Source organism: Dinoponera quadriceps, unplaced genomic scaffold (assembly GCF_001313825.1).
Source record: "Dinoponera quadriceps isolate SergipeBrazil2010 unplaced genomic scaffold, ASM131382v1 scaffold1274, whole genome shotgun sequence".
NCBI classification, from domain to species: Eukaryota; Metazoa; Arthropoda; class Insecta; order Hymenoptera; family Formicidae; genus Dinoponera; species Dinoponera quadriceps.
In genome coordinates, this window is record NW_014555342.1 from 4,444 (window position 1) to 14,823 (window position 10,380).

Genomic DNA, 10,380 nt, shown 5'->3' on the forward strand with positions numbered 1-10,380 from the left:
ATCTTATATTATTTGTTATATTCCATTATGTTGCGACAATATAACTGTTACATATTTGTACTTGTTAGAAAAGTAGTACAAACATTATATTTATTATATATTCTGTCAAATAAATACCAGGAATTGTTCAATAAAACACAACATATTGGTTTAATCATCCAAATTTATTTTGCCGCCTTCAACATGGGCCCCGCTTGATATACTTATGCCAACAAATAATCCAATTGTTGAAACACTTCTTATAAGCACTTTTTGATATGGCCCGTAGCTCCTTCTGCAAATTGTTTTATGGCTTCAATGGCCTCAAAACGTCTTCCACAAAGTGGTAATTTGAGTTTGGGGAACAGGAAAAAGTCGCACAGTGCCATATCTGACAAATATGGTACTTGGTCGATGATATTCGTTAAATTTTTGGTCAAAAATTCGTGTACAAGGGTCGATGTGTGGGACGGCACATTGTTATGGTGCGAAATCCAAAAGTTTGTGTTCTTCCACAAATCTGGCCTTTTCCGGCGAACATTCTCAAACGCCTCATAACGCCCAGATAATATTGTTTGTTGATTGTTTGCCCCTCCGGAAAGAATTCCGAGTGGACAACATCACGATAGTTAAAGAAAACAGTCAACATGACTTTGATTTTCTTTCTTTGAATGCTTCCTTCTTTGAATGCTTTGTACCACTCGTATGTTCGTTTTCGATAAAGCTGATTCACCTAGGTCTTCTCCAACATTTTCAACGACTGAGCACAAGAAATTTCGTTCGCAACATAAAATTTGAGACAAACTCTATGTTCGATATTTTTATCCACTTAAAAAATCGCAAAATAAACTTGAAGTCGTCTAACAAAACCAATAGCTGTAAACAAACTGGTTGACAGATAGCGCCGAAACTCTACGTGAAAATTAGATATTGGGAGTGTGAATAAGTTCTCGCCGTTTTTTGTGAAAATAAATCCTTTATTTAAAAAAAATAATAAAAAAACAAGTCAATTAAAGTATTGCCCATCGCTGGAGACTACTTTTTCTCATCTTTCTGGCAGCATTAGAATTCCACGTCGAAAAAACGACACTTCTTTTGCGGCTATCCACGAATCGATCCATTTTTTCGTTTCTTCATGCAAAGTGAAGTGCTGCTCAGCCAAGCCATTAGTCATCGATCGAAATATATAGTAATCAGAAGGCGCAATGTCTGGAGAGTACAGCGGGTGGGATAGGACTTCCCATTTCAGCGTTTCAAGGTATGTTTTGTCCGGTGACGCGACCGATCGTTATCATGCAGCAAAATCACCTTATCGTTTGCTCATATTGCGGCCGTTCTTCTTTCAATGCTCGGCTCAAACGCATCAATTGTCGTTGATAGAGATCTCCTGTGATGGTTTGATTGAGTTGGAGCAGCTCGTAATACACTACCTCCAGCTGATCCCACCAAATGCACAGCATGAGCTTGGAACCGTGGATATTCCGCTTTGGCGTTGATGCTACTGCTTCGCCGGGCTTAACCCACGATTTTTTACGCTTGGGATTACTGTAGTATATCCACTTTTCATCACCAGTCACAATACGATGTATGAAACCTTTCCTTTTTTGTCGTTGAAGCAGCTGTTCACACGTGACAAGACGCCGTTCGACGTCTCTCGGCTTCAGTTCGTACGGCACCCAAGATCTTTCCTTTTGTATCATTCCTAATGCTGTCAGACGTTTCAAAACTGTTGTTCGATCAACTCCTAATGATTTTGCAACATCGGATTGCGTCTGACATGGATCTTCAGCAAGTAATGTTTCCAATTCTTCGTCTTGAAACTTTTTTGGTACACCACTGCGTTCTCTATCTTGAACATCAAAATCCCCATTTTTAAATCGGTTAAACCAATCTCTGCATGTTCTTTCCGACAGAGCATGATCACTATAGGTTTCTACAAGATTTCTGTGTGCTTCAGCTGCAGATTTCTTCTGAATAAAATAGTGCAGTAAAATTCCCCGCAAAAACGGTTTATTTGGCACGAAATTTGACATGTTTTACGCTACAAAAAGAAAATGTTCTTTATAGGTTAATGGAAAGAAGCACTGATTTTAAACATAGGTTATAGAACTTCAATATAGATGCGTCATCATCTTGAATTATACACAGAAAATTTTTATACCGCCATCTGATGGTGAAACGGCAAAAACTTATTCACACTCCCAATACATTGGTACCAAATTGATACCATTTGCTTACAGCAAAAAATTTGTTTTCATACCTTTTATGCGGGTTTTTGTAATGAACAATTCCCGATATTTATTTGACAGAATGTATAACATGTTATATTTAAATGATATTGCTGTTTTTTTATTCTATCGTATCTTATTTATAGTATAAAATAAGATAACAGATTTAAAACACAAATGCATACATATAAAAACCGATTACGTTATTTCTTCTTCTTTTTTTAGTATCACACCTGTGTCCAGGCGTAAGCGACCTCTCTCATATGCCTGTGGTGCGCACGTTGACTATACACAAAGCATATGGGACTTATAGTTTAACGCCAATTCCAAACGGCAAAGTTTTTAAAGAAGTTATACTAGGCAAGGATACTCTCGGTGGTTTGCTATTGCCTTCCGAGAGGAGATGCGAGCGTAAATATTTTGGCTTCTGCGGAATCGAACCCGGGACCGCTGGCATAGTACCAGTGCGCTACCTGCTATGCCACGCTCTCTACGTTATTTCAGTATAAATAAAATATAACAATCGTTATATTATGTTACTTCTACATTATACATTATATATCATTTATATTCTGTTTGCTAGGCAAAGAAACATGAATACTGTAGATCAAATTAAACCTATCACAGATAAAAGTAATGTGATTTTTACTTACGACGGACGTCAAGTTCTGTACAAGTATATTTTCAACTTTAGCTTCATGAATGCTCACTATATGTACGTGATGGCCTCTACGAAGAAGTTCTTTTAACAAAGGCATTATCCATACATGGTGACTAGTTGATATAAGAGGCTGCACTATTAATATCGACAGCGGATTTAATGCCGTTGCGAATCCAACTAAGATATAATACACTAATACAGAGTGTCTTAACATTGTTAGGCCAAAGCAACGCAACATCGGTGAATTCACTATTTCACCGATCTTTTAGCCTCCGATTTTTAATGGCCACTACATTACTAGTCGCTCCATTCTTTCTATCTATCATGATCCAATCACGAGTGTGAATTGATTCATTATGTTACATGAATACGTTTATCTTATTAATTTTGTCGACTAATGTGCCGTTCAATGTTATATTATTTAAAAGTTTTAAATTTGAAATAGTATAAAATATACATTATTAAAGATAACCATATGTAAAATATATGTAATTATTACTGCTTCATGTGATATTACTTTATCTTATCCGCATTGCTACTGAATATGAATGAAGATATTTGCGTATCATGACAGTCAACGCTAAGCAGCTATAAGATAAGCCCACATTTAACTGAAATATGCGGAAAATTCAACGGTCTGTAATTAGCAGATTATATGGTTGCGCATGGTGCTCGTGATTTCGCGTTCGGATTGTTGTCTGCAAAATAAGGCGACACTCGCTTTAAGAAAGGTGAACTCTTTTAATTAAACACACATTTCTCCTCAGAAATTAGTGATTACAGTCAAATTTCGTCACACGTCGTGACCGCACGAAGACCCGCAGTATATCTGTTGTTTCCTCTCGTTGCCTTCAGAGACCAATCTTCTTTCTTCTGTTGTTTTCAGGTGCGTAAACATAATCGACTTGATATCACAATCCGCCAAATATCCAAAATGTCACGACGTGCAGCAATACTATTTCTTTCCTCTTCCACATCACCGCTTGACGAACGAAAGAATCTTTTGTCACATCACTGCCTTTCCCGAGCTGCTATGAGAGGTTATCGGGCTGTGAATAGGTTTTCAAAATTCAACTATAACTCAGAAAACAAAATAAAATAGCAGGCTTACTGCATATTACTTAGATAAAATTACATACTATCGGGCTTATGATCGGCCATCGTAATCTAATATAATATCTCATAATATAAAGCTAACTTATGAACGAATAGATGATTTTGTTTTTGTGTTTAGAATTGAAACCGATCATGTAACACAATATAAAATATCACTTAATTTCTTAAGCAATTCGTAAAGGCCTCCCCAATTTTTCAGTAATTTAAGGGCTTTGCCCTTTCTTTTTTGAAGATGATACAATCAGATATTTTTCGTCCCACCTTAAAAAAAATTATAATTTTTTCGTCATATCGAATCTTGAGCCGATTTGACATGAACATTTTAAATGATCTCTCATCTTCTTGGAACCTAATAAGACGAGAATTCTACAAATTTATCTCATGTTACAAGACATCATAATTCTCGACTACAATTTGGTCGGAAAATATATCCTGAAAATCACGAAAAAATCTGATAAAAATATTCTTTTACAAAACATTTAACATTGCATTAACTCTTATGAATTCTGCCCAACAAATTCCCTCAAATTTCCGGGAACATTCTCTGAATTACTTGACATATCGCATATATAACGATACTGAGTGTCTTTCCCGGTCTCCTTTCCAGGTCGCAGAAGATTAAAGAATTATTTTATTATTTATTTTAAATTGACTCTGTAAGGAAATCAACTCCTAGTATACATGATACAGTCGTCTTCGATTTTCACTGCATAAATTGGCATTTCTATTTCATATTCCCCTAATATGATTCTAACTTTCATTTGAAATTCAAAATTTCTTTCCCTCTGGGTTAACTGAACCGAAAACGCCAATCGAAAACCGACTTTCTAATCTATTCATTAATCCTATGCTGACGATCGACACATCTGAGTCCGTATAAATTTTAAATACCTACGTAATTCGGTTTAAACTTTCACAGAAAAACATACTCTCGTTTCCATAAATTCTTCCATTTTGCAATATTGAAGTGTTTTTCTTCATAATCAAATCACACCTTCCTTTCTTCTCTCCCCCTCTTCCTTCCTCCATCTTCTTTAACTTTTCCTTCATTTCTTCCCTTTCTTCTCTCCATCTTTCTTTTCTCTTTTCCATGCTGTCTTTTTTCTCCTTATTTCTCTTTCTAACCCCTCCATCATTTTCCCCCCAGAACCTCTTTCATCATCTTCATTCCCTCCATTACTTCTTTTTTCACCTCCTGCTTAATTAAATCCTTTAATTCCTCATATTTCTTTCCCTATTATCTCTCCTCTTCTTCCCTCTCTTTCGTGGGTGATCTTCGTATCTTTCTGCTCTTCCTAAATATGTCCACCTTTTTTTGCTCCTCTGCCCTTCCTCTCTCCACTTTCTCTCTATTCCTCTTCAAAACCTCCTCTCCCACTTTAATTTCTCTCCCTCCCCCTCCTATCCTTCCACTCGCCATCATCCTTTTTAACTCCTCTTTTCCCCCTCTTTGTCTTGACCTTTTACTTCCCGACTCGGTAACTCTATACCCCTAGAACCTCTATTTTTAACCCACTATTTCCTGACCCACTATGTCAATCCTTTATCTTATTCTGTTTTTCAGTCTAAGTTGTCTACCCTGTCTCTCTTTTCAAACTCTCCCGTCTGCGTCACTACCACTCTCTTTTCTGTCCTAACTTCTGTCTGTCCTAACCACTTTCTGTCCTACTGACTTCATTTCTCTCCAGGCCCTTAAACCCTCTCTCCTTCTCCTTCCCTCTCTTTCTCTGCCCTTCTCACCGCCCTCACTTCCCCTCGCTTCTCCCTCACCCTCTTCCATCTCAATCTCCCACAGCTTTCGCTCACTTTCACCTAATCTCCACTCACACGTCTTCCCCTACCACAACTGGAAACGGAATTCAATTCGCGAAAATATAATTGTATGTATTAAAAATGCTTGCAGAGATATTGATGCACAAACATTATTACTGTGTCAGAAATCGTTTAAAAACCGAATCAATAAATGCATTGAAGTTGAAAACCATAACTTTGAACATTTAATGACATAATTTCATTTTGTGAAATTATTTCATTTTTTCTTAAAAAGAAATTTTTGATAAAATTAAACTGAACTAATTCTGTGCGTGTGAAAGTTTGTGCATGCATTCATTGTTGTCTAAATATTTTGCTAAAATGTAACGATTTCAGTAACGTTATGCGTTAGATCGCACTTCGAACACTTGTACCTTTTAATTTATGCACTATTCGAAAAAAATGTTCAAAGAAAAAGTTATTTTTTTCCGTAGAAACAAGCTCCTTGGTCGTGAGAAACAAGGGGACTTACTCGAAACAAGCATTCCAATCATGAGAGAGAAGGGGACTCACGATAAACAAGCACTTCAATCGTGAGAGATAAGTAGATTCACGTTAAACAAGCACCATAATCATAAGAGACAAGGGAACTCTTGTACAAGACCTCATTTTTACTGATTGCAGCGCCACCTACAATGATTAAAAAAAATTTTTCAGATAAAAGTTATCTCGTTTTTAGCGCAGAATCATAATATTAAATAAAAATTAGAAGTTTCCATTGCAGTGCCCAGGGAGGCCGAACACGAAATATTGCTCGGATTCGACGGTACGGATGGAGAAATGGCAACATCAAAGAGACGATTGATGAAATAAAAGTGGTTTATTTCAATACTTAGTCGTACTTATTTCCGCATTAGGTTAGGATCTCATCCTTGACATGCTCCGGGTCGGTTCGCAATAGCGCGAGATGTTCGCGATGCAAAGTACGCGACGGTGCGGATTAATAAAATCGGAGCCGGCCCGAAAGGCAGTACTAATCTTTTATAGTTTCCGAATTGTCTCTATAGAAGGAATGACTTGGTAACAATCAGACGCACGTCTACCGCTGTTAACGGGATTTATGTTTCGTTTATTTTCGTGTCGTGTAACGGTTGGTTTTGACCGTCCAGTGAATTCGCTACGTAGTTTTCGACATTCTTCTTGCGTATGCCCGTTACATTTGCAGTGCAAACAGTATATATCAGTTGTATTTACAGACGAGAAGCATTCCAGTTTCGGAAATGCAAATCGGTTTGCGTATCGGCTAGAACGGTAATCTTGTCCGCGATGGCCGGTTTTTGCGCATTTCTGACATTTAATTACAGGGAGATTTCGCGAGAAATTCGTCGTTAGATCTTGATTGTAGCGAATGGGCTCTCGGTAGTAATTATTATTTAACCCTTTGACTTTCTCTTCTATGGCCGTAGCGATCACGTCAACTAGCGTAGCGGGAGCTCACGATCTGACAATCGTTTGTAGTTTATCGTGTAGCTTCAATTGGAAATTTATGAGGGCTTGGGATTTCAAGAAATTATGGACGCAGGGTTTCTGCGTGAAAGTATAATGAGTTCCTTTTGTACCTGCCTTAAATAATTCGGTGGTTAGACATTCGACTCTGTTCCTGAAAATATACACAATCTTACCGGGCTTCTGCTTTAAGAAATTGAATTCTCTCTGCCTCAGTCGTGATAGATTTTCTCTTCACGTAGCAATTTTCTAATATTGTTTTGAGGTCTAAGAAAGTAGTGACTCGCGATCCTTGAGTTCAGTTAACGCGGATCCTTTTATTTTTGTCCAAAGTATGACTCTTATCAATGCGGGCTCACCTTCTAAGTTTATTAATTCAAACACGTACTCGCAAGCCATTAAAAATTCTGTCAATTTTCCTTCACTAGAGTCATCAAATATAGGGATTTGATCTTGTGCTTCTCGGAGCTATCTGGCTCATTCCTCGAAATTAATCGGGTACAGAGGATCTTTAGGCAAATTTTCCGTATAGATTCGAGTAAGTCGTTCAGGCTCTGCGAAAGTACAAAGGCGGTCTGATAAGTAGTAGGATTTGAAATGAAAACGCAATATTTCGGAAAAATTTCGATTTATTTTTCAACATAGTCCCTTTTCACTTTTATATACTTCTTCCAACGGTGCTGTAACTTTGTAATGTCCTCTAAAAAGTATGATTGTTCAAACTCTGCAAAATAAGCATCTACCTCAGTGATGACCTCCGAATTCGACGTGAATTTCTTCCCTGCGAGCCATTTTTTTATGTTGGGAAATAGGAAAAAGTCGCTGGGGACCAAATCTGGAGAATACGGCGAATGGGTGAGCAGTTCGTATCTCGCTTCGACCAGTTTAGCTGTAGCAATTGCGGATGAATGTGCTGGTGCATTGTCGTGATGGAACAGGACTTTCTTCTTTGCAAGATGAGACCGTTTTTTTTTTCAGTTCCACGTCGAATCGTTCCAGCAAATCATTGTAATATTGCCTCGTGATAGATCTTCCTTTGTCCAAATAATCGATGAGGATTACACCGCGGGAATCCCAGAATACCGTAGCCATACTTTTCCGGCCGATGGGGCCGTTTTGGCCTTCTTCGGAGCTCTTTCGCCAGGTAAAGTCCACTGTTTAGACTGCTACTTGGTGTATAGTGATGGACCCACGTTTCATCTACAGTCACAAAACGACGCAGAAACTTCGCCTGATTACGCTGAAACAGCTCCAAACATATCTTCGAAGTGACTACCCGATTTCGTTTTTAGTGCATGGTGAGCAACCGCGACACCCATCGCGCCGATAACTTTCTCATGTGCAATATATCATGTACGATATGTCCTGTACGTTATTTCGAGATCTTTATCATGTCTGCTATCTCACGCACCTTCATCCGACAGTCAACCAGTATGATATCGTGCACTTTTTGGACAAAATCATCAATAGTAACCTTTTTTGGCCGCCCGGGACGGTCATCATCAAAGACGGATGTGCGACCACGACGAAACTCGGCGTACCATCTAAAAACAGTGCTTCTCGAAGAAGCAACACCCCCGTAAACGGCTTTCAATTTTTCTTGGACTTCATCACACGTTTTCCCATCAAAATAAGCGAATCACATTCCAAGAAAGCGAATCACCGAACAATATTGCTCTTTTTCCATATTGACGACAATAGCTGAGGCATTCACTTTAATCGGCTGCCAGCAAAAAATTAATGGACAGACAAGACTGAAATTTTGACAGACATTGTTTGAAAGATGGGACTATATGATGGTAAAACCGGTTTCGCTGCAGTGGCGCCACCATGCGTAAATCCTACTTCTTATCAAACCGCCCTCGTATTTCGCACTTGACGCGAGGCGCTCCTTATGGCGTTAGTGAGACGGATTTGATTAACATGTACAGTTGCTCAGATGTCTTTTAATCATGCTAGTAATTGATCGTTATCGTAGGGCCGACACCCCTACATCCGCAAAACTAAATATGCTGAGAAGCCTCAATCAAAGCTTCGGAATAGGACGGAACACTGGCAACGACTTAGGCAAAAGAATATGGTCTTTGAGTTTAGTACCTGGAATGTAAGAACTCTATACAAAACAGGAGATTTATTATCCGTTATCTCACAAATTGGGAAATACAAGTTACCAGTCGTAGCTGTGCAAGAAACCAGACGGCATGGTAATGGAATTAATGATGTGAAAGGACACAGTGTGTTATATAGTGGAAAAAAGAAAGGCACACATGAAAGTGGAGTAGCATTTATTGCAAACCAAACATTCAAGAATAACATAATAGATCAAGCCATAAATGACAGAATATGCACAATGCAAATCAGAATGAAATTTTACAACATAACTATGATAAATATATATGCACCAACTGAAGATAAAAAACCCAATATAAAAGATGAGTTTTATAACAAATTGGAAACAATGCTGGACGATGTACCATCCAATGATGTTAAAATAGTTTTAGGTGACTATAATGCCCAAATTGGGAAGGAGAAGGAATTCAGAAAGATTGTAAGGAGGAACAGTTTACATGATGTATCTAACGATAATGGTAAAAGAATGATAGATTTTGCTGAAAGTGGGAATCTGATCGTTAGTTCAACTCAATTTGCACGAAAAGACATACACAAGCAAACGTGGAGGTCACCGGATGGAAAAACTACGATTCAAATAGATCACATATTAATAGATAAAAGAAGAGCCTCATGAATTCAAAAGATAAGATCATATAGGGGCGCTGATGGAGATACAAACCACTATTTGGTCAAAGCAAAGTATATATGTAGAGCTAATAGAACGATAAAACAGAATCTAACACAACGCCAAAAAAAGATAAATGTATCAGTGTTAAAAGAACCAATAACTGAGACTAAATATCAAGAGATCATTATGAGAGAGATAGAGAAGAGAAGAGAGAGACAGGAATCAGGGATGGAGGTTTGTTGCGAAGAAATAAAAGAAATCATAAAAGTAGCAACACATATATTCACTTATATATTACGGAAAAAAAGAAGAAACTATAGGATATGAAGGAAGGCCAACTAAAAATAATTGGTACGACGATGAATGTGCTGTAGCAATAGCAGAAAGGAATAAAGCAC

General features: G+C 37.9%; 1 protein-coding gene and 1 long non-coding RNA gene across 2 annotated transcripts; both read left to right on the forward strand.

The window, feature by feature from the left end:
* The first annotated feature begins 3,464 nt into the window (after nt 1–3,464).
* On the forward strand, nt 3,465–6,627 carry LOC106743954. Its single transcript, XR_001374415.1, has 2 exons — nt 3,465–3,754; nt 6,231–6,627. It is a non-coding gene; the product is annotated as an uncharacterized LOC106743954 (long non-coding RNA).
* A 2,398-nt stretch (nt 6,628–9,025) lies between these two features.
* Nucleotides 9,026–9,988, forward strand: LOC106743953 (craniofacial development protein 2-like). The gene is made up of 2 exons (XM_014618312.1): nt 9,026–9,076; nt 9,221–9,988. The coding sequence occupies exons 1-2, from the start codon at nt 9,026–9,028 to the stop codon at nt 9,986–9,988; spliced, it is 819 nt and encodes a 272-aa protein (XP_014473798.1).
* Nucleotides 9,989–10,380: the final 392 nt, after the last annotated feature.